The sequence below is a fragment of the Fistularia commersonii genome, chromosome 32, assembly GCF_037954325.1.
Source record: "Fistularia commersonii isolate RoL2024-O1a breed Wild chromosome 32, RoL_Fcom_v1.0, whole genome shotgun sequence".
Lineage (NCBI taxonomy): Eukaryota > Metazoa > Chordata > Actinopteri > Syngnathiformes > Fistulariidae > Fistularia > Fistularia commersonii.
Genome location: NC_141315.1, coordinates 11,073,504 through 11,101,397, shown reverse-complemented (window position 1 = coordinate 11,101,397; position 27,894 = coordinate 11,073,504). Strand labels below are relative to the sequence as shown.

Below are 27,894 nucleotides of genomic sequence, written 5' to 3'. Positions count from 1 at the left end.
GTCCAGACCCCCTCAGGGGTCACGACCCCTCGGGAGGATTCCTGAGAAACCTGGAGAGCAGCAGAGGAGGTCCTGGATCCTGGGAAGTGAGACAGAAAAACACATCAATGATGATTTGACTTCATTCTCTCAGGATTGGACTACAAAGGGGGGGGGAGAATCCAGCCGTCCATCTGTAAAAACTACAAAAATGGCGGCGACGGTCAATCTTGGAAGATGATCCAAATCATGTTTTTCAGCGAGCAAGGTCCTCTTCTTCCTCTCCTCCTCTTCTTCCTCTTCCTCCTCTTCCTCTCCTCCTTCCGGTCGCGCGGATGAATGGCGGCGGCGGAGGCGGCGTGATGCGGCGGCAGAAGGGGGCGGAGCCTGACGCCTTCACGGACCCTCGGAAATCAGCCGACCGGCCCGTCAACGTGAGATATAGATTTTTTCTTTTTTAAATCTATTTTATATCAAGACATCAAAATATTTGAATTAATTTAAATTGGATCTGATGCTGAAATATTTACTTTTTTTTTGAAGAAAGGAAAACATCAATTTCCACTCAAATCAAGAGTTTTCTGATCGATCGTATCAACCAAATAATGAATAATCATTTGATTTTATTACTCGATCGTGAATCTATCATTGTAAAATGTTTAATCCGTCCTTTTTTAAAATTCCGAGTAGGAAATTACATTTTATGATCCGTTTTATTCATCAATCTTTTATTGTTTGATTCTGTTTACTTCTTCTGAATATCTTTTATTTTGACAACCTTATTTTTTTTTCCCTCTCAATTCATTAATTGACAGAAAATCCTTTTCCACCGGATGTTTCCGCTTCCTGACCGGAAATAGAAAACCCGCGTTTCCCGCGCCGCGGCGGCCGTCATTTCCCGGGGGCCGTGAAGGCGTCCCGCGCCCGCGCTCCACCACGCGCACACGCACACGCACACCCCCTCCGGTGACTGGTCCGCCTCTGCGCCGCCGTGCGTGGGGCGCCGGCGTGGACGCGCCTATAAAAGGCGGGATCCCGCCGTCCGCGGCAGACCGGAGCCGCCGCCGCCGAGAGGACGCCGGTTCTTATGGTCGCACCGGAACCTCCCGCCAGGATGTCCCGGACCGACGAGGTGCACCGGATCACGGAGAACGTCTACAAGGTGAGCGGGGGGGGGAGCGGAACCGGTTTCCGGCGAGAGGAAGAGCTCTGACCGACCGCACCGCCTCCCGGGAGCCGGAACCGGAACCGGGTCGTTACTTCCGGCCGCCGCGTGACTTCTCGCCCGGGGTGCCCGGGGTTTCCGCTCTGGCCGGAAGGGGACCGGACTCCTTAACCCTGCACCGCCGGGACCGGGACCGGGACCGACCCGGACCGGAGGTGCCACTTCCGGCCGGCGGTTCGGGTTGGAGCCAGCACTTCCGGACCTCACGTGTCCCTGTCCTCATGTGTTCATGTTACATGTTCATGTGTTCATGTGTTCATGAGTTCACATGTTCATGTCCTCATGTTTACATGTTCATGTTCACGTGTTCATGTCCATGTCCTCGTGTGTTCATGTTCACGTGTTCATGTGTTCATGAGTTCACATGTTCACGTCCTCATGTTCACATGTTCATGTTCACATGTTCATGTTCACATGTCCATGTCCTCATGTTTACATGTTCATGTTCACGTGTTCATGTCCATGTCCTCGTGTGTTCATGTTCACATGTTCATGTTTACACGTTCATGTCCCGTGACTACATGACTATGTCCATGTTCACGTGTTCATGTTCACATGTTCATGTTCACATGTCCATGTCCTCGTGTGCTCATGTTTACATGTTCATGTTCATATGTTCATGTTCACGTGTTCATGAGCTCACATGTTCACATGTTCATGTCCTCATGGTCACATGATCACCAGTTCACGTGTTCACGTCCATGTCCTCATGTTTATGTCCTCATGTGTTCATGTTTACATGTTCATGTGTTCATGTTCATGTCATCATGTTGACGTGTTCATGTGTTCATGTTCATGTCATCATGTTAACGTGTTCATGTCCACATGTGTCCATGTTGACGTGTTCACCTCCGTGCTCCGTCTCTCCTCCATGTTCTCTCTTCCTCTCCTCATGTGTTCATATCTTCACATGTTCATGCATTCATGTCCTCATGTGTTCACCTCATCTTCTATTTAACTGTTTTTTTTTTCTTCCGATTTTTGTACGAGATCCCATTTTTCTAATTTTTCATTTTTAACATATTTTTTTAATTTTTTTATCAATTTTATTTCATCCGATTTGAGGGGAATTCATTCATTCATTCATTCATTCATTCATTCCTGCTTCTATTTATTTCATTTCTCGATGTCTTTGTGAACATCAAAGTCTGGAGATTCAAACACCTGCTGAGGGCCAATGACTCAGAGTGTGTGTGTGTGTGTGTGTGTGTGTGTGTGTGTGTGTGTGTGTGTGTGTGTGTGTGTTCATCCCCTCAGGTTGTTGTGTTTGTTGAACAAACACCATCTGTGTGTTTGTCGACTCCTTGGACGCGGTGGCTGGATTATTATCCACGGTCTGTTAATTGATTCCTGTGTGTGTGTGTGTGTGTGTGTGTGTGTGTGTGTGTGTGTGTGTGTGTGTGTGTGTGTGTGTGTGTAAAGCAGATGAGCTTCAATGAAAAGACAGAAAACCCTGGAAGTTTCCTCCCAGATGATCCTAGATTATCATTATTATTATTATTATTATTGTTCCTGGCTCCGCCCACTCATCTCCTCCTGGGAAATCCGTGTGTGTGTGTGTGTGTGTGTGTGTGTGTGTGTGTGTGTGTGTGTGTGTGTGTGTGTGTGTGTGTGTGTGTGAGAGAGAGAGGGGTTATGTAAGAGGCGGCGGCCCCCCCGGCTGCTGCAGCTTGAGTTTATTGTCGCTCAGATTCTTCCACGGCTGCGGCGCCGAAGCAGCTGCTCAGTGGCGGGGGGGGGGGGGCTCAGCTGTCAATCATCCAGGCAGCCGCCGTCCAGGAGAACCTGATGGTTCTGGGCTGAACATGGAGAACCTGGAGAACCCAGCAACACACACACACACACACACACACAAGAAATGGTGTTGGTAATGAGGAGGCAGTGTGTGCATGTGTGTGTGTGAGAACTGTGTTGCTGAATTACTGCGACTCAGCTGTCAGTCTGCAGTGCACACACACACACACACACACACACACAGCGCCAGTGACCCATGACAAGAGTCTGCTGGGCGTCTGAGCTTCTGATGAGAGAATGATGGACGTGTGTGTGTGTGTGTGTGTGTGTGTGTGTGTGTGTGTGTGTGTGTGTGTGTGTGTGTGTGTGTGTGTGTGTGTGTGTGTGTGTGTGTGTGTGTGTTGCTGGGTTCTCCAGATTTCCCACCCTGTCCAAACACTCCGGTTGGTTGGATGATTGACAGCTGCCCGCTGAGGTTAAGCCCCGCCTCCATGAGCAGGAACCAAGATCCAGATATGAATGGATTTCTCTGAGAGGGAATTATATATGAAATTGAGTCACGAATGTGTGTGTGTGTGTGTGTGTGTGTGTGTGTGTGTGTGTGAGCCACATTCCTGCTGCCACAGTGTTTGCTCTGCTGTGTTTAACTGGAGGAGATGAAGGACCTGTGATTCCCACGGAGGTGTGACCTTCAGCTCCGGCCCTGCGTGGACCAGAAGCTCCAGAGGAGCTTTGGAGCTTCTGCTGATCTTTCATTTCCTGCCAGATATTTGTCACCATGTTATAATAAGTGTTGATACATGGAAGGCACTGTGTGTGTGTGTGTGTGTGTGTGTGTGTGTGAGATAATGGTGGGAGGTCATGGCTCCCTCTCACACACACACACCTTGGCCACTGGACAAACCTCCCAGCGGCTCACCGCGCCCCCCCACTCCCACCCATCATCTCCATGGCAACCACCTTCAGCGCACGACCTTGGGCGTGTTTTTAACAGGTGGAACTCGTGTCGTGAATGTGCCCACACACACACACACACACACACACACACACACACACACACACACTATTGTCAGAATTGTGTGTTTAGTTATAGTGTGTGTGTGTGGGTTCTGCACACCGGCAGGGAAACTATGACAAACATGTTGGAATATACGTTTTTGCGTGTAAACAAGCTGTGGCTCCTCCCACACGTGTGTGTGAGTGAGTGAGTGAGTGTGTGCCAAAATGTGTGTGTGTGTGTGTGTGGTTTCATGTTGTGGTGTAAATGACTGTAAAGGCAACCATGTGGCTTCATTATTACCTGCTGAGCTAGGTGTGTGTGTGTGTGTGTGTGTGTGTGTGTGTGTGTGTGTGTGTGTGTGTGTGTGTGTGTGTGTGTGTGTGTGTGTGTGTGTGTGTGTGTGTGTGTGTGTGCGCGCCGAAGGATGAATTTGAACTTTTAAAAGTTATTAGAAATCCAAACGACCCTTTGATTTGACAGCAGGGAAACGAACGGGTAACTCCGGCATCTGCTTGGAACACACACACACACACACACACACACACACTGAACATCTGCCTGGGCCTTTTTGTTCCACGGGACCTTGAACTCATGATGTGGATGCTTTGGCAGCAGGTCTTTGGAACGGTCCGGTTCCGAGCTGCAGAACCGCAGCGTAACACACACACACACACACACACACTTGTACACAGTGGTGTGTGTGTGTGTGTGTGTGTTTGGAATAATAATTTGATCTGTGCTGTGAAGTGACTGAGAAATGGAAAAGAGGTGAAGTAGGAAATAATCCAGAGAGGCAAGAAGAGCGCTTCTATTTTTAGACCCTTCCTGGCGGTGGGGGGGCAGGAGGGGGTCCTGCCGGGACCTCCTGGTCCAGAACCAGAACGGACGAGTCCAGGATGAGTCGGGGAACCCTCAGATTCTCTCGCGGCGACCCGTCCGGCGGAAACGTGGTCACGCGGTCGGCGCTGCGGTTCTGGTCCGGCTCAGAGAAGCCGTCGGCCGACTGGAAGTCCTGAACAAAGAGACGTCTCTCTGCGCCTCCATCCCTCCTGGAATGTTAATCAGATTACGAGCGTCCAGATTAATCGCTAGCGATTAGCTCGCGTCCGGCTAGCGGCGGCTCCAGGATGATTGACAGGTGACTCATGCTGCGTTTCAGAACCTGCAGGAGCGGAGCAGGTCCTGCATCTGGACAGGGTTTTTACCAGAGTTTGAGAATCAAAACTAGAGCAACAGAACAGAAGGTCCTGGAGTTACAGTGTGTGTGTGTGTGTGTGTGTGTGTGTGTGTGTGTGTGTGTGTTTATTCTCGTGTCAGAATAAACAATCCAAAGGGTGGCAGAGGGAAAGAACCAGGCTGAACCTGCTCATCAGCTGTTATATAACACACACACACACACACTCTCACACACACACACACACACCGTGTGATGTGACATGAGTGTGTGGCGTCTCTTCATCCTCCATATTCCCTCGCTTGGCTTTCTCTCTCCTCCTGGCGGCGGCGAACGCCAGGACAGCCATTAGCGTCCGGAGCCAATCAGCCGGCTGCGTTATGTAATGGGGGTTTGAGGGGAGTGTGTGTGTGTGTGTGTGTGTGTGTGTGTGTGTGGGTGTGTGTGTGTGTCCCACAAACCAGCCTCTTCTGTGGTCCCTGGTCCAGAGAACCTTGAGAACCATGAGCTACCTGCTAAGTTGCATGCTAGCAGGCAGCTTAGTTAAAAAATAAGAAAAAACTTAGCTGCCGGCTAAGTTGGGTGCTAGCAGGAAGCTAAGTAAAAAAAAAAAAACTTCAAGTATCAGAAACTTAGCTAAGTTGCATGCTAGCAGGAAGCTAAGTTAAAAAAAACTTTGATGCTATCATACAACTTAGCTGCCGGCTAAGTTGTGTGCTGGCAGGAAGCTAAGTTAAAAAAACCTTCTAGTATTAGGAACTTAGCTACCTGCTAGCATGCAACTTAGCCAAATTGCATACTCACAAGCAGTTATGTTTAAAAAAATATTAAAAAAAACACTTAGCTACTTGCTAAGTTTCATACTATTAGGAAGCTTAGTTAAAAAAACTTCTAGTGTTAGAAACTTTGCTGAGTTGCATGCTAGCAGGCAGCTTAGTTAAAAATTAAAACACTTAGCTGCCTGCTAAGTTGCGAGCTATTAGGAAGCTTAGTTACAAAAAACTTCTAGAATCAGAAACTTAGCTAAGTTGCATGCGAGCAGGAAGCTAAGTTAAAAAAAACCTTCCAGTATTAGGAACTTAGCTACCTGCTAGCATGCGACGTTGCTAAATTGCATGCTCACAAGCAGCTATGTTTAAAAAATATTTAAAAAAACACTTAGCTACTTGCTAAGTTGCATGCTAACGGGAAGTTAAAAAAAAATATAGCTGTCCGCTAGCTGCTAAGCCTCGCTGTTCTCGTATCTCCACCTGAGGAACCTTCTGGACTCCGTGTCCACCTCCATCCCATCTCCACGCCCACCTGCCCCCCCGCCGCGGGCGTGCACGAGGCGTGCACGAGGCGTGCACGGGGCGTGCACGGGGCAAAGTTATTTTGGTTCTTGACCTTGTCGCCCCGGCGGCCCCCCTTTTCCTTCACTCCTTCACACCTCCTCCTCCTCGTCCTGGTTGGCTCAGCCCTGTGTCGAGGTGTGTGTGTGTGTGTGTGTGTGTGTGTGTGTGTGTGTGTGTGTGTGTGTGTGTGTGTGTGTGATGCCCCAGTAAATCTCGCCGCTCCTCCGTCTCCTCGCCGCCTGCCGACCAACCGGAGCTGCCGTTGTTCTTCTGTCTTCCAGTCCATCATGGAGCAGTTCAACCCCTGCCTGAGGAACTTCATCGCCATGGGGAAGAGCTACGAGAAGGCGCTGACCAGTGAGTACCTTCTCCTCCTCCTCCTTCTTCTTCTCCTCCTTCTTCTTCTTCTCGCTCCGCCGCCACCATCTCTCCACGCCGCCCGACCTGCTGCTTCCTTTCTGCTCCATCCCTGCTCCACCAGAACCTCCTGGAGGTTCTCCAGGTCCGTCTGTCCTCCTGTGTCCGCCATGTTGTGTTTGGGGGGGGGAAGTAGAACAAGAAGAAGCGGAGAAGAAGCTCCGCCCCCCCGGGGAACCGGCGGCGCCGCCATCCAGGACGAGCCGAGGAGATCCGAAGGCGAGGAGTCCGAAGCTCCGGGTTCCGTGCGGAGGAACCGGGGTGGGACGGCGCCAGTCGAACGGTCGCCATGGCGACCCACTCTGTTCCATTCTGTAGCGCCGCCTTCAGGTTCTGTACCGACACGGCGGGTTCTAGCCAATCACGCTGGGGGGCGGGGCTTCTGGCAGCCTCACACCTTTACAGAAACACACAATGGCAGCAGTGTGTTTACACACACACACACACACACACACACACACACACACACACACAGGCCGCCTTCTGCTTTATTAAAGTGTTGGTAACGGCTCGCCGTTCGGCAGGAAGTGCCGCCGCCGTCTAATGGACGAGGCTAAAAATATCCCCGTCGCGGGGATTAGCCTTCGTCGATGGCGGATGTAGAGCGAGGTTTTGTCTTCGGGATCCGCCGCCGCCGCCTCTTCCTTTCTCTGAGCTTGAAGTGGGTCGTCTCTCAGAGGACGAGGCGCCGCCGATGGCGACGTGATTCCGCCGGAGGTCTTGGCGGCGGCGGCGGCGGCGTTCATGTCACGCCGCTTTTCCAGCCTCCCTCTGTCGGCGCCTCACTTCCTGGACGTCCCCGATCGGGCGAATACTTTGTCGACTTCCGCGTGGCGGAATTTGAACCGGATCCAAGATGGCGGCGTGTCGTTCGCCGCTTTGCTGCCATTGTCAGTGCGGTCACACGGTCGGTCATGTGACCCGGTGGAAGTCCGGTGACGGGTCGTAGCTCTTGTTGTTTTTCGAGACATTTCTGCGCTCCAGAATTAGCGAGGTACGTCTGAGGAGCATCCTCCATGGGGACGGACGGTTAGCGCTCGGCGTTAGCCGTTAGCATACGGGGTCCTGGTCTCCTGAGCAGCTTCCAGACCGAGTCCTCAGTGCAGACAGGCAGATTATTAGTTGGAGTTCCTCTGCTTTGGTGAGGACTTTGGTGAAGTTCTGACCCTGGAGGTCCAGGGAGGAGTGTTGTCAGGTTGTCAGTGGACGTTCAGAAGGTGAAGACAGAGTTCATGGGTCGCAGGCCTCGGGCCGAGCTGCCGGACAGAGTCCTGGTCCTGGGTACAGACGGGTCACGTGAGCTGCTGGAGATCAGGATTCGTACGACCTCCTGGAGCAGTGGTACCTCAGGCATACCGTTGGTACCATCAGTGCAATGGAGGGAAAGAGTCTTTCCCTTGCGCATCTTGAAGAAGTACCTAAACCAGCAGATGTTCCTGAGGTCTTGGTCCCGTCTCCTGCTGTGAAACCTTGTCGTGACTCGGCAAGGATCGGTTCCCGACTGGTTCCCGACTGGCGAATGGTCCTCGTCGCCGGTGATGGAGTTAGCGCCGCTTGATGGCCTCCCTGTGGGAGCGCCGGTTCAGGTTCTGTCGATTAGCGGTGGCTTCCTGTCTGCTGCCCCGGCTTCCTGACGCCCCTCATACCACCTCGCGCCCGGACCCGCTGCTGCCGCCGCTTTGTGTACGTCTGCTGCCATCCGCCGGCCTGAAGGGCTAGCGCCTCTCGGAGGTGTATCCCGAGTCCACGCGGTGCATTCAGGCGCCAGCTGTTCGACGGGAGCTTCTCGTTCTCTGGCGTCTCTTGCCGGGTTGCCGATCTGCTTCTCGCCTCCTAGCCTGAGCTTCTCGCTTGGCCCTCGAGGCCGGTCTGTCCCCCGCAGTCGCCTCCATAGAGCTTTTCTTTCTCTTGCCTGTCGCCTTTCGTTTTCCATTCCCCGACGACCAACCTCGCTGCGGGGAGGGGGTGGGGTGGCGGGCGGGCGGGAGGGGGCGGGGCTTCTCAGAGGAATAGAAGAAGAGGAGGACGACGACGACGGCGGCGAGGGGCGTTTTGAGTCGGCAGCGTTGTTCTGACGCCCACTGCTTCCATGTTTCCAGGTGTCACTTCCGCTGCAAAGGGCTACTTCGACGCTCTGGTGCGGATGGGCGAGATGGCCAGCGACAGTCAAGGCTCTAAGGATCTTGGTGAGTCCTGGTCGTGGCCGAGCTGCGGCGCCACTCGCCGGGCGGCGCCGGCGGACCGGCAGCGCAGCCGGACGGGCTCGAGGGGGTCGGGAGGGGCAGCCGGTGAACCACCTGAGACCTGAGACTCGAGCCTACCCTCCTAGTGGGGAGAGTGTGATCTGCAAGGGGGGGGTTCTAGTCCCGCCTCCCAGACCTCGAGGAACCAGGACCCGGGTCGGTTCTGAAAAGAACCGCCCAAAAAGCCCAACTGCTTCTCGCCTCGCCTTCGGAAAGTACCTTTTTTGGTGGCGGCGCTACCAGGAGGCAAAAGCTGGAGGTCACATGGTGACGATCCAGCCGATCGGAACCCTTCCGTCAGGTCACGTGACTTCTTGCGGTGTCGTCCGGTACCGCTCGGGTCTGGTTCTGTTACCGTGACGATGTGTGAGGACAGGAAGTGGAAACGGCGAGCCCCTCCCTTCCGCCGCCATCCAGTTTGTCACCATCTTGATCTCGGTCTCTTCTTGCTCCTCTGGTACGACGTTCCCCCTCTGTGGAACCCTCCGGTTCTGTCCGGGTCCATCTCCGCCCGTGACCTTCTCCTGGCCTCCAAACACACAAGGAGGAGGATCTGAAGACCAGAGGCTTCGTGAAGGTGTCAAGACGACTCATTGAGTTTCATGGAGCCGTGACCTGGAGCCACGGGTCCGTCTGAAGTTCTTGAGGTTGAACCCTGGAGGAACCTAGGGTGAAGTACTCTTGAGAAGTTTCTCCTGGAAGTGGTGGTCTCCTCCCCTGGAGGACACCTAGGAGAAACCAGGAGGCGACGTGATTTTTCGTCAGGAGAAGTCGCCATCCGCCATGTTAGATCACCAGATGGATGGAAGATACCAGAAATTCTGGATGAACCTGCTGGAGGAGAACGCCCCGCTCTGATTGGACGGGAGGCGGGTCCATCACTGGGGTCAGACGGACGTCCGACCATTCACTCGTTCATTCACACCCTGAAGAAACATCATCCCTTCACACTCGTCGACACGTCACACACACGTCCGAGCGTTCATTCACTCGTTCATTCATGTCATTGAAACATCCAACGTTCACTCGTTCATTCAAAGGTCACATGACTTCAAACCGTTCATTCACATCCTGAGGAAACATCATGTCTTCACCCCAGAGACGTCCAAGTATTCATCCATCATTCATCCTTCTATCCATCTTCCATCCATCCATCCATACATCCACCAATCAACACTTCCATACATCTGACCATCCACCCATCATCCGTCCATCTTCCATCCATCCATCCATCATCCATCCATCATCCATCCATCCATCTTCCATCTTCCATCCATCCATCCATCCATCCATCCATCCATCCCTTCACCCTGTCATCTCCACCTGCTCTCCCAAACCCTGACGTCCTCCTGTGAGGACACCAGGAGGGGTTTCTCCTCCTCCTCCTGGTCCAGGAAGGTCCTGCTGGTCCTCTGAGGTCACACGTGTGGTTGTATGGGAAGCGTCGCCATGGAAACCAAGCCTTTCATTGTTCATTGACACCGAGCGGAGCCTCCTCCTCCTCCTCCTCCTCCATCTCCACCACCTCCTCCTCCTCCGTGATGATTGGTCCTCGCAGAGATGTGGGGGTGCCGGCAGCCCCGGGAGAGACTCGCGCTAAAAATAGCCCCCCGGCCCGATGGAGGCGGGGGGGCGGCGAGCGAAGGCTTCCTCGCCGTGATGTCATCGGCGTCTCTCTTCCGTTCTCCAAATATGGACATCCAGAAGAAGGAAAAAAAAAAAAAAGGAAGCACCTGCAGTTCCGGTTTTCCTCCCCGACCATATTTGGAGGCCGTCATTCCGATGTGGTCGTGGGCGGAGGAGCTTCTCGCCGACAGACGGGAGGCGTTATGTAAGCGGCGCAGCGGCGGACGCTTCTCCGTGTCCTGAATGCTGAGCCGCCGTTCGCCCGCTCAGCGTCCCCGAGACGGATCCTGGAGGTGTTTCTGACGGCGTTGTTCTGACGTTGATGGGAACATCACGACCTACATCCCTCATGGTGGCGGCGGCAGATGACACGATGGGCCTTATTGTGTTATTACAACGTTATTACAACGTTATTACAACGTTATTACACTGTTGTTACGACATTAAGGGGGTAATGTTGTTGTGAGAACCTCCTCTTACATGGCGTCCTGCTGCAGAGGCAGGAGGACCTCCTTCCTTGGAGGAGGAGAACCCCCCTCGCTGATGTTGTAGATGATCTTCAGGGAGTGTCGATCCTTGATGCCGATTGGCTGCTTGATGATTGACGGCCTTAAGAGGCGTTAATTACGTTCCTGATCAGCTGTCTGTCGTTAAAGCTGGGAAGTTTCTCACTTCCTGTTCCTTCTTGAATCGGTGCCACCTTTAGCTCCTGCTAACATCTGGTGTCCAGCGCCTTCCTGTTGTTTCTGTTAGCAGCGGCGCTAACGCCAGGCGAGGATACCGTGTGTCTGACGGGAGTCCTGGGGTCGTCGAGGTCGCTAAGAAAATCATAGTGCGTCGTTTCCATGGGAACGTTCCCAGGCGGCGCGTGACCCCGACGAGCGGGTTAGCCCGAAGCTAACAGAACGTTCTGGAGTATCCAAGGTAAACAAATCACCAGCTAGCCTGCCGGCAGCTTGTCGCATGACCCGGCGGCAGCGGACACAACAGTCACGATAAAGCTCACGTGGCAAAACATTAGCATAGCATTGTCCGGCTAGCATAAACAGTTGGTCCTTCACGAACCCTCCAAAAGGCCCGGTTGTTGGTTCTGAAGGTTCCCCGGGTCGCTCGGGTTCTTCCCCGATCTCCTTCCTCGAGAAGCATCCCGATTGGCAGCCGGAGGTCCACGACTCTCCTCTTCGATTGGTCTGGTGATCAGCCAATCGCAGGGGGTTAAATGATGAATGTTACAGAATGAGGTCAGGAAAGGTGATTTCACGCGCTCACGTGCTATTACACTGTTATTACACTGGTATTACTGCGTTATTAGCATTGTGGTGCAACTTTAAAAGAGAAAACAAACCCTGCCCCCCCCCTTCATCCCCTAATCAACCTCTGACCTCCTAAATCCCCTTTTCCCCCATTTTCATGAACGCAGCACTTTTATTAATCCTATTAACCCCCCCCTCCTCGCGATGACATCATCAGCGGCAGCAGGTCGAGTCCCAGAAACGACCGTTCCATCATGTTTCAACGTAAAGAGATAAATAAAGTGCCTATTTTGCACGTAAAATCAGTGTTGGTGTTTCCACTGTAAGGCGCCTTTAAAAAAAGTTTTTTATTTTGGGGGTTTTATTCCCCTCCCAGTTCCCCAAAGGCTTTTATTTTGCCCCCCGTTTCTCCTCGTCTTCCTGCTCCAACCAGATCTTTCTGCTCCTTTTTCTGTGGAACGCATTGCATATTCAGAAGAGGCAGCATGTAGGTATCTTCAGTATCTTCTCTCTGGACCTCCAGCTCCGGCTCCGACCGCCGCATGACTCATCCTCTTCCTCCCGACGCCACTTTTATTTCAATTCCAGACACCATTTGCCTTCCAGCCCCCCCACAAAACATTGACTTTGGTTTGACCCTGTGACCCCCCCCACCGAGAAAACAACGTTTTTGGTTTGACTTCCAAACCACAACCAAAATATCTCAACTTTGGTTTGACCCTTCAACCCCCCCGATAAGTTGCCTTTGGTTTGGCCCTCAATTCCCCCCCAAAGAAATGTTCACTTTGGTTTGACATGTGACCCCCCCCCTAAAAAAACCTATTTGGTTTGACCCTGTGACCCCCCCCCAAAAATCTTAACTTTGGTTTGACCCTCAATTCCCCCCAAAAACATCGAATTTAGTTTGACCCTGTGACCCCCCCTAAAAAAATGTTTTTGGTTTGACCCTGTGACCCCCCCCCCAAAAAATATCTTAACTTTGGTTTGACCCTTCAACCCCCCCGATAAGTTGCCTTTGGTTTGGCCCTCTATTCCCCCCCAAAAATGTTGCATTTGGTTTGACCCTGTGACCCCCCCCCCTGTGACCCCCCCCCAAGAACAGTGACTTTGGTTCGCCCCCCCGGCCCCCCTCCATACATTACCTTTGGTTTGGCCCTGTGACCCCGCCCCCGGAGACGGGGAGGCGGGGCTTATTCAGTTTCCGGCGGCGGTCGCCATGGAAACGCGGCTGGAAGGAGCTTGGAAAAGCCAGAGCTCGCTCGTTGTTTGCTCTTTTGGTGAAAATACACACAAGTGAAAATCAATCAATTATTAGGATCAATGATCAATATTCAATCGGTAATTAGGGGTTACAAAGGCGGCGATGCATTCAGGGACCAGGAGGAGAGTCTGGGAATATTCCAGACAGAATACTCAGAGGGTTACACCCCCTTATTGATTACTGATTATTGATTGATTTTGTTTTCAGTGCATGTTCTTGTGTCCTGTTTTATTTCCTGCTTGTTGCCATGGCGCCGCCTCATCCCTCCACCCATCCATCATTCTGCAACCACACACACTCACCTGCATGACCGTCTTTGGAGTGTGTGTGTGTGTGTGTGTGTGTGTGTGTGTGTGTGTGTGTGTGTGTGTGTGTGTGTGTGTGTGTGTCCCTCATCCTGACGGACCTTCTGGTCTCCACAGGGGAGGTCCTGTTCCAGATGGCTGAGGTCCACCGGCAGATCCAGATCCAGCTGGAGGAGATGGTGAGTGGGGCGCTGTGATTGGAGGGAGGGATGTGATGTCACAGGGGGCGGGGCTTACCGACGTCCATCAAAATGAAGACAACATGGCCTTTTTAAGTGTGTGTGTGAGTTTGTTCTCCATGTTGTGAAAGACAAGGTCAACGGTTGGTTGATTGACAGCCGGCCCATGTTAAGCTCCGCCCTCACGTGTGTGTGTGTGTGTGTGTGTGTGTGTGTGTGTGTGTGTGTGTCCTGCAGCTGAAGTCGTTCCACAACGAGCTTCTGACGGAGCTGGAGAAGAAGGTGGAGCTGGACGCCCGCTACCTCAACGTGAGTTCCTCCGGCCCAGGAACCCTGGAGCTCCAGGACGCTTGAAGGACTGCTGACAGTCAGATGGTCCAAATGTCATGGAGGTCTTGGACGGAGGAGGAGGTCTTCCTCTCCTCGGAGGTCTTCCGCTGACTCTCTGCCGCCCCCTGCAGGCGGCGCTGAAGAAGTACCAGATGGAGCACAAGAGCAAAGGGGAGAGTCTGGAGAAATGTCAGGCGGAGCTGAAGAAGCTCAGGAGGAAGAGCCAGGGGAGCAAACACCCTGCAAAGTATGGAGACAAGGAGCTGCAGGTCAGCACCCTGTGTGTGTGTGTGTGTGTGTGTGTGTGTGTGTGTGCATAGGCATATAGGTGTGAGTGTGTGTTAGTGTATACACCTTGTGTATACACCTCCAAGGAGGTGTATGTGTGCAGGTGGAGGTCTGTGTGTGTGTGTGTGTGTGTGTGTGTGTGTGTGTGCATACGCGTATAGGTGAGTGTGTGTGTGTGTGTGTGTGTGTGTGTGTGTGTGTGTGTGTGTGTGCGCGCGCATAGGCATATAGGTGAGTGTGTGTTTGTGTATATATAAGATGTTGAGAGGTGGAGGTGTGTGTGTGTTAGGAGGAGGTGGAGGTGTGTGTTAGGAGGAGGTGTGTGGATGTCTAAGGAGGTGTGTGTGTGTGTGTGTGTGTTTGGAGGAGGTGTATGTGTGTGGAGATGGAGGTGTGTGTTAGGTGTATGTGTGCAGGTGGAGGCCTGTGTGTGTGTGCATAGGCGTATAGGTGAGTGTGTATCTGAGAGTGTGTGTGTGTGTGTGTGTGTGTGTGTGTGTGTGTGTGTGTGTGTGTGGGCGCGTGCACATAGGCATATAGGTGAGTTTGTGTATATATAAGATGTTGAGAGGTGGAGGTGTGTGTTAGGAGGCGGTGTATGTGTGTGTAAGGAGGAGGTGTGTGTGTGTGGAGCTGGAGTTGTGTGTTAGGAGGAGGTGTGTGTGTGTGGAGATAGAGGTGTGTGTGTGTGTGTGCATAGGCATATAGGTGAGTGTGTGTCTCTGGGAGTCTGCGTGTGTCATATAGGTTAGTGTGTGTTTGTGTATACATAAGATGTTGAGAGGTGGAGGTGTGTGTTAGGAGGAGGTGTGCGTGTGTGGAGATGGAGGTGTGTGTTAGGTGTATGTGTGCAGGTGGAGGTCTGTGTGTGTGTGCATAGGCGTATAGGTGAGTGTGTCTGTAGGAGTGTGTGTTTGTGTATGTGTAAGATGTTGAGAGGTGGAGGTGTGTGTTAGGAGGAGGCGTGTGTGTGTGAGTGTATAGGCATATAGGTGAGTGTGTCTGTAGGAGTGTGTGTGTGTGTGTTTGTGTGTGTATAAGATGTTGAGAGGTGGAGGTGTGTGTTGGGAGGTGTGTGTGTGTGTGTGAGTGTTTCCCAGGGTCACGGTGCGTTCAGGTACCTGTCAGAGTGTGGGATGGAGGACGCGCTGCCGTGCGTCTGCCGCGTGGGCGACGGCGGGGACAGGAAGGGGGCGGAGCCTGTTACACAACCGCCGGCGTTTTACATAACCAGGACACGGACTCTGTTTCTGACGGATCCACAACAAACCGGGGAACCGAGAACTCCAACGTCCCACTGACAGCGAAGGCATCATTTCGCGGTTCTCCTCATGTTCTCCTCATGTTCTCCTCATGTTCTCCTGGCTGTGGATGAGAGGGTGAATGTCCTGGTGGTGGACGGCGTCTCTCAGCTTCTTCTTCTTCTTCTTCTTCTGGTCCCTCAGTTCGTGGAGGCCATCAGCAACAAGCAGAGCGAGCTGGACAACTACATCGCCGAGGGCTACAAGAACGCGCTGTCGGAGGAGCGGCGGAGGTACTGCTTCCTGGTGGACCGCCAGTGCGCCGTGGCCAAGAGCGGCGGCGCCTACCACGGCAAGGTGACAGCCGATTGGTCCGAACGGCCCGCGACGAGTCCTCGCCGTCGACCGCCAGTGTTTATGTTCGTTTAGCTGCCGAGGCTGGTGGTCGTTAGCATTGTAGCGTGGGCCGTAAACAGGAAACCGGCTAGCTTGTTTTGATATGATATGATAAACAGGAAGTGGTCAACGGCGTCCAGATCCAGTGTTTATAGTGTCAGGACATTCATTCATGCGGCGCCAACCTAGTTTTATGTCGTATCCCACATCCGGAAGCGAGTGATAGCAAAATTAAAAAGAGGGTGAGTCTGAGAGGCTAACGTTAGCCACCAGTAAGCATGCTAACATGTGCAATAGATAGCGACGGCTAACTCTCGCTAAGCTTGATCATAGCCGTGCCATTGTCCTCCTGTGGTTGCGCAGCGAGCTAGCTGCCTGCTAGCTGCCTGCTAGCTTTATCCTCAGGAGCCGTCCTCCGGTGGGGGTCTGGAGAAAGTCCAGATCCGACTCTGGAGATAATCCCCAGCGGTGCGCTCATATTTAGCAGAGCTCAAGATACTCAAAAAGTGCTCATAATCTCGGTGCCTTGTCGGGCCAGGTTACTGGGCTCTGTGGGACGCGAGGGGGTCGAAGGTCTGCAGTACCTAATCTAGAAAGTTCTCCGCATATTGAGGTTCTTCAACACCTCAATCACCATAGGCTCCAAAGGAACCCTCAATGTGGGAAAAGTTTAGCATCTCCAGACCTCGTCGGTGGTACCTTGCCGAGTACCTTTCCCCAGGAGGAGCACGTCGAGTGATGGAAGGTAGCCGGAGCAGGATCTCGGTCTGACTCACGGTCATGTGACCCGCCTGGTGTCTCCTGCAGGGGAAGGAGCTTCTGGCCCAGAAGATCCCGATGTGGCAGCAGGCCTGTTCCGAGCCCAACAAGCTCCCCGACCGGGCCGTCTTCCTGGCGCAGCAGATGAGCGGCGCCGCCGCCGCCGCCGGCCACCACCCGGGCCTTCCCGGGTCCGAGCCCCTGCCCGGGGCCAAACCCCTGCCGGTGCCCCCCGAGCTGGCGGCCCTCAGAGCGGGGGGGGGGCTGGGCCAGCAGGTGAGTTCCTTGGAGACCCTGGTCAGAAGGTCCCGCGGTTCTAGAACAGTTAGCGTCGGCGCTAGAGGAGCAACCGAGGCCCTCAGAATCACAGCAGGTAGAACGTGGTGCTTCCAGATTAGGGTACGTCCCTTTGGAGCAAATGAAAAATGGGACCTTTCAACTCCTTGCGGGCTTCTCAAGGTTCCAGGGAGGTTCTCTCAGGGGAGAACCTTGATTGTTAACCGGGGTCAAGGTTCAGCAGTTGTAGATTGCTCCTGGTTCTTCAGGAGAAGAGGAACCCAGAGCGGTGTAAACTTATGCCGATCGGTTTACGGCTCTGGGAACCTCTGAGTTCCAAAGACGAGACTTGTAGCATCCGAGCAAACTTGGTGAGGATGTTAGCAGCTCTGGAAAACCTTCTGAAGAGAGAACCCTCAGGGTAGCCCAAGTGCTCCTCAGAGGAACCCTCGAGAACAGGAAACCAGAGTGTCGTAAGTTGCTTCAGCTAGCGTTAGCCTTTGCGTCCTATGAGCACAAGCACGGAACTGAAGCTAGCACAGCTAGCCGCAAGCTAGCGTAGCTAATTCCTCAGAAGGGCTTTTTAGATTTCTTTTGTACCCTGCGGGATGATTACTGGGGGGGTGGGTGGAGGTACACTGGGGGGTGGAACCCTTCAGCTTCCACATGAAAGCCTCCCTTTGGCTCAAACTGCTAATTAGCATCTCCGCCGCGGATTCAGAAGCAATTAATGTTCCCAGATTAAAAAGCACCCTTTGAAAGCCTTTTTGCCAACTTCCACCCCCCCCCCGTACTCCCCCTGTGTTTATCGTTGAATCAACACACACTCAAATCAAGTCTTTTCACCAATCAGCATTTCCTGACCCAAATCCCCCCCCCACGCAGGGAGGGGGAGTTGTTATGTAATGACTTTTCCGTTAGCGCGTTCAAGGGATGCGCTAACGCGTGATTGTGGCGCCGCCCGCAGAGGCTGATGGAGGCGGCGATGCCGGCGATGAACGGCACGGCCGGCGCTCACGGCAGCGAGGACTACCAGCAGTGGGTGGAGGGGAAGGCGGCGGCGGGCAAGGCCTCGCCGCGGCCCGGCGGGGACGTTTACTCCAACACGCTGCCCGTCCGCAAAGCGGCGCCCGCCAAGAGCAAGACCACGCTGAGTAAGACTCCGCCTCCTTCTGCAAGCTCACAGCACAGTGGAACCCTGACCTCCAAGAGCATTAGCTTAGCAGTCCTCCCAGATCTGAGCCAGAGTTTAGCTTTGCGGTCTGAGTTAGCATCGTCGCTAGCTAGCCTAGAGAACATCGCGGAAGAAGGCGCGCGTGTCGTGGACTCGTCCGTGAAGGGACGGAGAAGTCGTTGCGGTTGAGATGTTGTTTGTGAGAAGGCAGGAGACGTTTATGGGGATTTAAGGTCATGAGACAAAACTTTGTTGACCTCAGTTTGGTTCGGAATTCGGAAATTTGGTGCGGCGGACGGCATGAGGCGTCGAGAGAGGCGTTCAAAGCCGGTCAGGGACGTTTGTTGGGTCTAATTTGAGCAGCGGCTTCACTCGGTCCATAAATGGAGTTTAAAAATAAGGAGCAGTTAGCATTTAGCATCACATTGTAGCATTAAGCGGTAAGTGAAGTGATAGAAAACTCCTCCCGGCTTCAAGGTGAATGAAACCACTTTATTTCTTGACATTCTCTTTTATCAGGTGTTATTTTATGTTATTTTTCAAGTGCATTTGGACATTTGGCTTCTTTAAAAACATAGCATTGCAGTGTCTGGATGGGATTGATAGCGTTAGCCTGCGAACGTGCCTGAGCTTTAGCAAATCGGCCCGCGAGCAGAGTCTTGTGTGTGGCGTTGTAGCTTAGCGGCGGTCGTACGTGCTATTCCACGTGATTTACATTGTTCATCTTCTTCTTGATACGCCTTTCGCAAGAAGCTAGCTCTCATTACGGCTCCCAATCTGAAGAAGGAAACGATAGCTAGATCTCACAAAGCTACGACATGGCCCGGTGGACCATCTGTACGATCCTGGAGATCAGGCACGAGCTAAAGACGGCTGATGCGGCTAAAGGGGCGGCCGCTAATGGAGCAAAGATCTGGTCCGAGAAGCAGAGAAGAAGTTTGGATGAATGAAAAACAGCGTTAGCATTAGCATGCCGACATTGTGAAGGAAACATGGCGAGCGGAGGACGCTCTGTAGAAAATGGAGGAGGACGTTGCTAGCAAAGCGGCTCTTCAGTCAAGGTCCCGCCGTAGCTTCTTAGCATGTTGTCGTCCATGTTGACCGAGGCTCCGCCCCCTGCAGCGGAGACCCGCACGCTGCCCCGCTCCAGCTCCATGGCCGCCGGGCTGGAGAGGAACGGCAGAACCCGAGTGCAGGCCATCTTCTCGCACGCCGCCGGCGACAACAGCACCCTTCTGAGCTTCAACGAGGGCGACGTGGTGACCCTGCTGGTGCCCGAGGCCCGCGACGGCTGGCACTACGGCGAGAACGAGAAGACCAGGATGTAGGTCACCTCGCCCGCCGCCGTCGGCCAGCATGACCCGCACCTCGCGGGAACGTCTTCCTGTTTAGCTCCTCGGCTCCCGGAACCGTTCCGGACGTCGTAGATGTTCTCGGACCCGACGCCGCCTTTGCCGTCTCCGGGTTCTGGCGGCGTCATGGCGACGGGACGAATCCTCACGGTGGCGTTTTCTCGTCCGTCCTGCAGGCGGGGCTGGTTCCCCTTCTCCTACACCAGGCTGGTCCAGGATGGAGACACCATGAGGCAACTCCGAGTCCACAAGTAGGTCCTTCTCCTCCGAAGCCCTCACCTTAACAAGGTCCGACTAGATCTTCTCCAGGTTCTTCGGTCCAAAAAGGGGTTCATATGAGACGAGCCCCGCCCCTCGCCTCAGTGACGGCCGTGATTGGTCGGATGCCGTCGATCTTCTGATCGGCCGGTTCCCTGTCTTTCAGCCTCCAGCACGGGAAAAGCAGCAGCACCGGGAACCTTCTGGAACGTGAAGACGTGACTCTGCCCGCCCCCGACTACGCCGGACACCCGCGCATGGCGGCACAGAGTGCTGCCGCCGCCGCCGCCGCCGCCGCCGCCACAGTGCACGGCAGGCAGCAGCGCCCGTACAGCCTCGCTGCTGGGACGGGATTCTCACAGGTGGGAGGGGCTGCAACACACACACACACACACACACACATGAATTCTATATGCACACACACACAACTACACACAAACATCAACACACATCTTCATACACACACAACTGTCAGCACACATTCACATTTACAGACACACACACACAAATCTACACTCACATGCACACACACACATGAATTCTACACACACACATGCCCACACTCACATCTTCATACATGCACACGCTGATCTACAGACACACATACACATTTACAGACACATGAATCAGCACTCACACAAATCTACACTCACATGCACACAAACACACACACATAAATTCTACACACGCGCACACACACACACACACACACTCACAAACATCAACACAAACACACTGAGACACACATCTTTATGCATGCACACTCATCTATAGACAGTCATATTTACACACACACACACACACACACACACACACACACACACACACCAGCAGGCATCATTCCAGCAGCCTCTCTCTGGAAAAGAAAACAGAAGAAATGACTCATTTCATTTGCTCACTTTGGAAACATTTGATTGACAGGAGTTTAATTCACTTGTTGTCATGGATACGGGGGGCGAGAGAGAGTCTGAAATATGAATCAGAGCAAATCCATAATTGAGTGTTTTCCGTTATATAACGCGGAGATCATGAGGTTTTGTAACTTCGGTTATGTTCACGTCCACGCGGCGATCCGTCGACCGATCGATCGATCAATAACCCCCCGTCGGCGTGTCTTTAACACACACCTTGACAGCCCTGTGAACTTGTTTGTGATGGTGATGATGTCATCGTCATGGTTACTGATGACCGCGTGCTCTGTGTCCTGCAGCCGCCGGCCGACGACTACGAGCACCGCTTCCCCACCAGGTGAGGAACGCCGGGGAACGCCGCCAGCTTCCTGTCCAGGGGGGTCGGCGCCGACGGAGAACCCGGGCATTTGGGCGGGGGGGTGGAACACACTGCAGACACGATCTTGTGACATCACATTCCTGTGACATCACCTTCCTGTGACATCACTTTCTTATGACATCGCCTTCCTATGACATCGCCTTCCTATGACATCACCTTAGTCTCAAATCACTTTCTTATGACATCGCCTTCCTGTGACATCACTTTCCTATGGCATCGCCTTCCTATGACATCACCTTCCTATGACATCACCTTTTGACATCACCTTAGTCTCACATCACTTTCTTGTGACATCACCTTCCTGTGACATCACCTTCCTGTGACATCGCCTTCCAGTGACATTGCCTTCCTGTGACATTACCTTCTAATGACATCACGTTCTTATGACATCACCATCCTATGACATCACCTTCCTATGACATCACGTTCTTATGACATCACCATCCTATGACATCACCTTCCTATGACATCACCTTCCTATGACATCGCCTTCCTGTGACATCACATTCCATGACATCGTGTTGTATCTGAATCCACATTGCTATGACATCACCTTCCTGTGACATCACTTTCCTATGACATCACTTTCCTTGGCATCGTGTTGTACCGGAATCCACATTGCTATGACCTCTAGTTCCGTCCTGAATGGCGTTCTAACGCAGCTCCCGTTCTGTCCACCGTCACCGTCTCCAAGATCGCGTTCCATCTGGACTCTGGTTCTCCCAGCCGAGGTTCGTGTTCCCTCAAAGATGATCTGGCTGTGGTTTCTGCTGTCGGGGGGGTGGAGGAAGAGGAAGTGGTGTTTCTACTCCCTCCTCGTCCCGCGGTTTCTCCCTGGACGTCCGTCTTCATCACACACTCGTAGTTCCCGCGTCGATCGGCTCGTCGCCACGGAGACGCTTTAAGCTAAAAAACGGCCATCTTTGGCCACCGGTCGCTACGTGACCACGCGTTTGTGACGCCGTTGTTTCTACGGCGGTGTGTCCACCCGACGCTAGCTAACTGGATGCTAGCTAACACGACGCTAGCTAACTGGATGCTAGCTAACACGACGTCAGCTAAACCGCCACTAGCATGCTCCTGCTTCTGTTTCATCTTTGTCAACGTTCATCTTCCATTGGCTTCACTCCTTCCTGTCTCCATTCATCTGTGAAAACACTTCTGGCTCCTCCCACCACACCACTGTGTGTGTGTGTGTGTGTGTGTGTGTGTGTGTGTGTGTGTGTGTGTGTGTCTCAGTTGAGGTTCGGACCTGGACGCCTGTCCCTCTCTCTTTGTCCACAGCTCCACAGAGGGCAAATTGATTTCCACAGTGTGAGGACCCCCCTCCCTCCCCCATCCTCATGGCAATAACCCCCCCCCCCCCCCGACCCGTCCGCCGCAACCAGAAGAATCAGAGACGGACATTTTCATGGAGGAGAATCATATCTTTGCTCGTCTTTCATGCATGTAGACGTCTTTTGTACCCGGCCGGTGGTTATTACCACGTTATTACTCTGTTATTACTATATTACTATTGTTATTACACACACACACACACACACACACACATCTGCGCTCCTGAGTGTGTCAGTGCTTTTCCATCTGATGTAAATGGACTGTAAGATAAAAGAAAACGTCAAAAAAAAAAAAAAAACATCAGGGTGTAAGAAGTACTGATTCCTCTGAGGATTTGTTTGATGTGCAAAACAGTAAATATTTACAAATATATATTATAACCCATACTTCTACTGGCTCCTGCAGTATTTGACAGTACCTTTCATGCTGTGAGGTTTTTGTACCCCCCACCACCACAGCGCCCCCTGCTGGTGCGACACCAGTAGTGACGGGAATGTTTACTGTACATCGACGTGCCATATCAAGTGCTAACGTGCTAGCTAACACACACACACACACACACATAAATAACGCACCTTATTAAAGTCTATATTTCTGACTTGTGTGTGCGTGTGTGTGTGTGTGTGAGGACGACTTAGTGTCCGTCAATTGCAGCGAGGCCGGACGAGGTCGAGGAATGGGCTTTTTCTTTTGCTAGCTTCTCACCGCGGCGACAGGTGATGTTGACGTCTGTCCGCCGCCGTTGTCGTGACGATGAGCATCGGCGTACGTTTGTGAAGTTACCCCATCGAGTCGCGCCGTTGAGTCCTCAAAGTACCTCAAAGTTCACCAACGGGTACATTTGGTAGCTTGCCGTTTCGTGCTCCAGACCACCAGGGGGCAGCGTACGCAAACATAGAGGCGTCCATCTTTGTTGCCAGACAGGTTTTGGGCGGGGACACGCCTCCCTCAACACTCCGTCCAACTTCCTGTGGAAGCAGGAAGGGCAGGATCACGGGGGAGTGGCTCCGTGGAAACTGTGCATACAAGTCCCTTCTGATTGGAACAATTCGCCGAGATGGCCTTGCGTCCGGAAAAGCTCGTTTTGATTGAAAGGTCCGACCCGCTGCAGATGACTGTCCATTTCAAGGGTTCGTTTGGAACCCGTTGAAAACGGTGATGTTTGCGGCGCCGTCCAGTAGCCTCGAGCCTCAACCGGCCTTGTCCGGCCTCGACCCAGACAGAAGTGTTTGTCTCCATGTCTTTGTGATGAATAAAGACGTTGGTCCGGGTTCTGCTGTGTCTGGTCTCTGGGAGGTCAACATGTGCTCCCCCCAAAAAAAACCAAGAAGCATACCGCTGTCCCTTCACTTGACTGCATGACAGAAAACTATCTGATCGGACAGGAAGTGGAGGGGAACCCATCGCGGGTGGTGATACTTCCTGGTCAATCAGATGGATTTCTTGCTCCTTCCCATACAAGTCCTTAATATCCTTAATATAGTTGAGGGGGGGCAGGAGTAGGAAGTCAACCATAGAGAACCCTGTGACACCTGGTGGTCCAGAGCTCCTCTGGTGGGTCTGGGGAGGGTCACCTGTGAGTCATTGACACTTGACTCCAAAGGTCCAAAGGTAGTCTCAGGAGCAGGAAGAGCCTGGAAGGTCAAGTAGAACAGCTCATCTGCCACTGAGTGAAGGACCCCCCCCCCCCCCCCCAAACCTCCTCAGATACTGTACCTGCACCTCCCATCCACCAAGCCAACAGGATACCGGTGAAAGGAAGTGGGTTCCCAGACTTGGACATCCAAGAACCTCCACAGATGGTCTCAAATGCCAACATTTTGTCAAGTCATGATGTCACATAGGTCTGGTTGTGATGTCATGCAGTCGAGGGTGCTATTGTCTGAGCTTCTCTCGATTCTTACGAACACCTCCTGACGAAACATCTAGAGTCGGTGCAGCAGGAAGCGAAAGTCTGGCGTCACGCTTTTCGGGGTTCTTCCCGTAGAACCAAAGATATAAAGCAAATATTTGAAATGAGGTGGGTCGGTTAGCGCCGTGGCTAGTTGGCTATCGCCTGGATCGTGGCTGAAAAAGGGAACTTCCATGGAAACGTCTGAAGTGTTCGAACTCACCAGCAAGAACCGGGAATGGTGACAACTTTGAAAATACCACTTGGGTTCCTGAGGGTTCCTATCACTGTCCTTCCCGCTTTGTAGAAATGTTCCTTTGTCTGTTTTGTCTGTTCTGCTGCCCCATGACCCCCCCCCCCCCAACCCACTTTACCCCCCCACCCCCATTTTCAATTACCCTAGAGAGAGAAGTGGAGTCCAAACCATGGGAAGCTGCCAGTGCTTCTTCTTTGTCCACTAGATGAACCCAAGGTAGGAGCATACCGGGGCCAGAGACGTCCTCAGACTCCATTTCCTTGGGACTCCATGGGCATGCATGTTCCTGCATGACACCCGCCGACCTTGAACACACCATGGACATTCTCCTACAGCAGCCTCATGGATGATTTGTTTGCTTCTGTTTTGGGGGAGGGCATCATAGTGCCCCGCCGGCTGTAGCTCCGCCCCCTGCCGTGACCACTAGAGGGACTTTCTTCTGAGGGAACGCGCCAGGGGGCGTTGTCTCCACGTTTTAGCAGATTTGTGTGGGTTATCTTCTTTTCGTCGGCATTGTCACGTGACCCAGCGCTTCTGTTGCCACCATATTGCATGTTTAGCTTTTTGTTTCCTGCTCTAGCGGTGAAGTTCAGCAGATCATGTGACTTCTGGTTGATTCTCCTGAAGCTGTAAAATGTTATTGCCTACTTGACAGGGAGCATACATGTACTCGAAGACTCGGATGGGGTTTTGGTGTTGAGAGAGAACACTAGCTTTGTTAGCCACCCTGGTTAGCATAGCTTGCTATCAAAGCTACAAATAGGTTTCTAGTTGATTAAAAATGGATTGCCGTTGTTCGTTATTCCCCCTCCAGCTCGGGCTTCCGGTGCGCCCGGTTCTGATCCCAGGATCGCCGTAAGTGACCGAAGTCTCGTGTTTGCTAGCTTCACGCATAGCAAGGGTGGCGGGCTCACCGGTTCACGTGCCATCTCTTTTGCCACCCGCTTCGTTTCAGGAACTGCATGTTTTACGCCTCATCATCTGCATGGCGCCCCCTACCTTCTTCCTCAGGCCAGATTTACGTCACGTCCGGATGACTTCCAAACAAATGGATCCTCTTCCTTCTTCCTCTCAGGTCCGGCCCGCCGGACGAACCCGCCGTGGAGGCGCCGACCAAACCGCCTCTCTCCGACGACGAAGACGAAGCCGAACCTGGCAGCCTGGACGAAGCTCACTATGACCTCCTGGAGAAGACGGCGTCCCTCCTGGGGGACGAGGTGCCGCCTGCCCTGGTGTGACGGTGGGCCCGACCCGGGGAGGGAACGGCCACCTCCATCCGATCAGCCACATCTGAGACGTAAACAAAGCGAGAGTTTGATTTGTGTTAATCGTCTTTGATCGACGCCTTCGCAGAAAATCGCTAAGCTAACTTCTTGGCATGCATTGATTCCCCGAGTCGTACATTGATTATCATAGCCGCGGAAGGATAATGGCTAAATCTTTCGTACGGTAGGCATTGCAAGTGTCACTAGTTTGGGCGCTATGATGCTAATGTTAGTTTCACAGTACTATAGGCTATACAGCGGTAGCAGCTAGCCTGGTCCAGTGGGTGTCACCAGGTGGACGTTAGCTAGCCTTTAGCCTCAGGTGCTTAGGTTTGTTTCCACTTGCAAACAAGGCTAGAAACAGTTACGCTAGCTGTAGGCTGTTGCTCTGGCGCAAAAGAGATCCGGGGAATTTGTATTTTCAGCACAATCAGAAGTTTTAGCACATTTTCAGGTGATTAGCCTGTTAGCGTAGCCTTCCCACAGTGCCAATATGGTTGTCTGCCATGCCAGGTGTGTTTCCAAGACTCCTGAAGAGTGATGGTACTTTGGGAGGACGCTCGGGCAGACGGCAGAGATCAAAGTAGCCAGGACTCAAAATGGAGGTTTTGCTAACTGTAAGCAATGCTAGCACAGGAAGTGGTCATCTGAGCGAGGATCTGCTCCTCCAATGACCAAACACTTCATGGGACTCACCTGTGATCCGTTGTGAGGTTTTTAATGGGAGTTGATTTGGGGCTTTGGGATCCAAAGTGCAAAACCACCAGGCCATGTTAATCGCACCAATTTAGTCAGACGAGTGAATAGCATCGATGAATCGCACCGCAATTAATCACAACTAATAATCACTCCAAAATGAATCATGTCAATGAATCGCACCAAAAGGAATCACACCAATGAATCGTTCCAGTGAATCACTCTAAAATGAATCACAAAATGAATCACCCCCAAAATGAATCACCCCCAAAATGAATCACCCCCAAAATGAATCACCCCAAAATGAATCACAGCAAAAAGAATCGTACCAAAGAGAATCACTTCAATTCATCTCTCCAAAACGAATCACTCTAATGAATTGCAGCAAAGCGAATCACAACAATGAATCGGTCTAAAACAAATCACACCATTGAATCACTCCAACATGAATCGCAGCAAAAATAATTGGACCAATGAATCGTTCCAGTGAATCACTCTAAAATGAATCTCAACAAAAAGAATCGCACCAAAGAGAATCACTCCAATTCATGTCTCCAAAATGAATCACACTGATGAATCGATCCAAAATGAATCACACTGATGAATCGGTCTAAAATGAATCACACTGATGAATCGGTCTGAAATTAATCACACTGATGAATCGGTCTAAAATGAATCACACTGATGAATCAGTCTGAAAGGAATCACACCAATGAATCGCAGCAAAATGAATCACGCCAGTGAACATAGCAGATGGTTAAACGACTCTCCTGTGAGACTCAGTGAGAAGAGAATCTTGGAATATAAGAAGTCACAGTTTTGCTTTACACGTTTATAATCCTGTGAAAAGTGTCGATACTTTTCCTTCAAAAATCAGTTGTTTGAAATTCAAAGTTTTTTCTTTCTTGTGAAATAAAGACACAAAGGTAGCAAAGCGAATAACTTCTTGTTAAGTGGAATCACTTCCTCACCTCTGTTTGATGTCACAGAAGAATCTTGTTAAACATTATTTTTATTTCACTGTTTTGCTCGTTGCAGGTTCACAGTTTCCCATTTGACTTCGCTTTGTTTCATTCTGCAGTTATTACACGATTAAATAGCGTGTATACGATTAAATAGCCTTTGGTTGGGCGTTTCAATGCTAAGCTACTTTTCAAACTGGCTGGAAGTTGAGCTCAGCAAGTGGCTGCAGGTGGTTCCTTCTGACCACTAGGGGGCAGCGTTCACCACTCTCTCTCCTGATTGGCTCCTCACTGGTTCCTCCGTTCCTCGTCTTGGTTTCCCATCCCTCCAAATGAAGAATCACTTCCGGAAGCAGAACCTACAGAACGTCTCGTGGACACCGAGTGGTCCC

General features: G+C 52.2%; 1 protein-coding gene across 4 annotated transcripts; it reads left to right on the top strand.

Moving 5' to 3' along the window:
* Positions 1-106: 106 nt before the first annotated feature.
* On the top strand, positions 107-27,855 carry baiap2b (BAR/IMD domain containing adaptor protein 2b). 4 transcript variants are annotated; one of them, XM_086139367.1, is made up of 16 exons: positions 107-413; positions 795-1,141; positions 6,728-6,803; positions 8,963-9,049; positions 13,669-13,730; positions 13,968-14,039; positions 14,192-14,329; positions 15,794-15,946; positions 16,793-17,020; positions 17,988-18,174; positions 19,317-19,518; positions 19,723-19,797; positions 19,971-20,166; positions 21,015-21,052; positions 24,727-24,795; positions 25,655-25,759. In XM_086139367.1, the coding sequence occupies exons 2-15, from the start codon at positions 1,067-1,069 to the stop codon at positions 24,782-24,784; spliced, it is 1,647 nt and encodes a 548-aa protein (XP_085995493.1). In that variant the 5' UTR covers positions 107-413; positions 795-1,066; the 3' UTR covers positions 24,785-24,795; positions 25,655-25,759. The 4 variants fall into 4 exon arrangements, with proteins under 4 accessions (XP_085995493.1, XP_085995491.1, XP_085995492.1 ...); XM_086139365.1 differs by lacking the exon at positions 24,727-24,795 and having other exon boundaries at positions 25,655-27,855; XM_086139368.1 differs by lacking the exons at positions 24,727-24,795; positions 25,655-25,759 and adding an exon at positions 22,379-23,799 and having other exon boundaries at positions 109-413.
* The last annotated feature ends 39 nt before the right edge of the window (positions 27,856-27,894 follow it).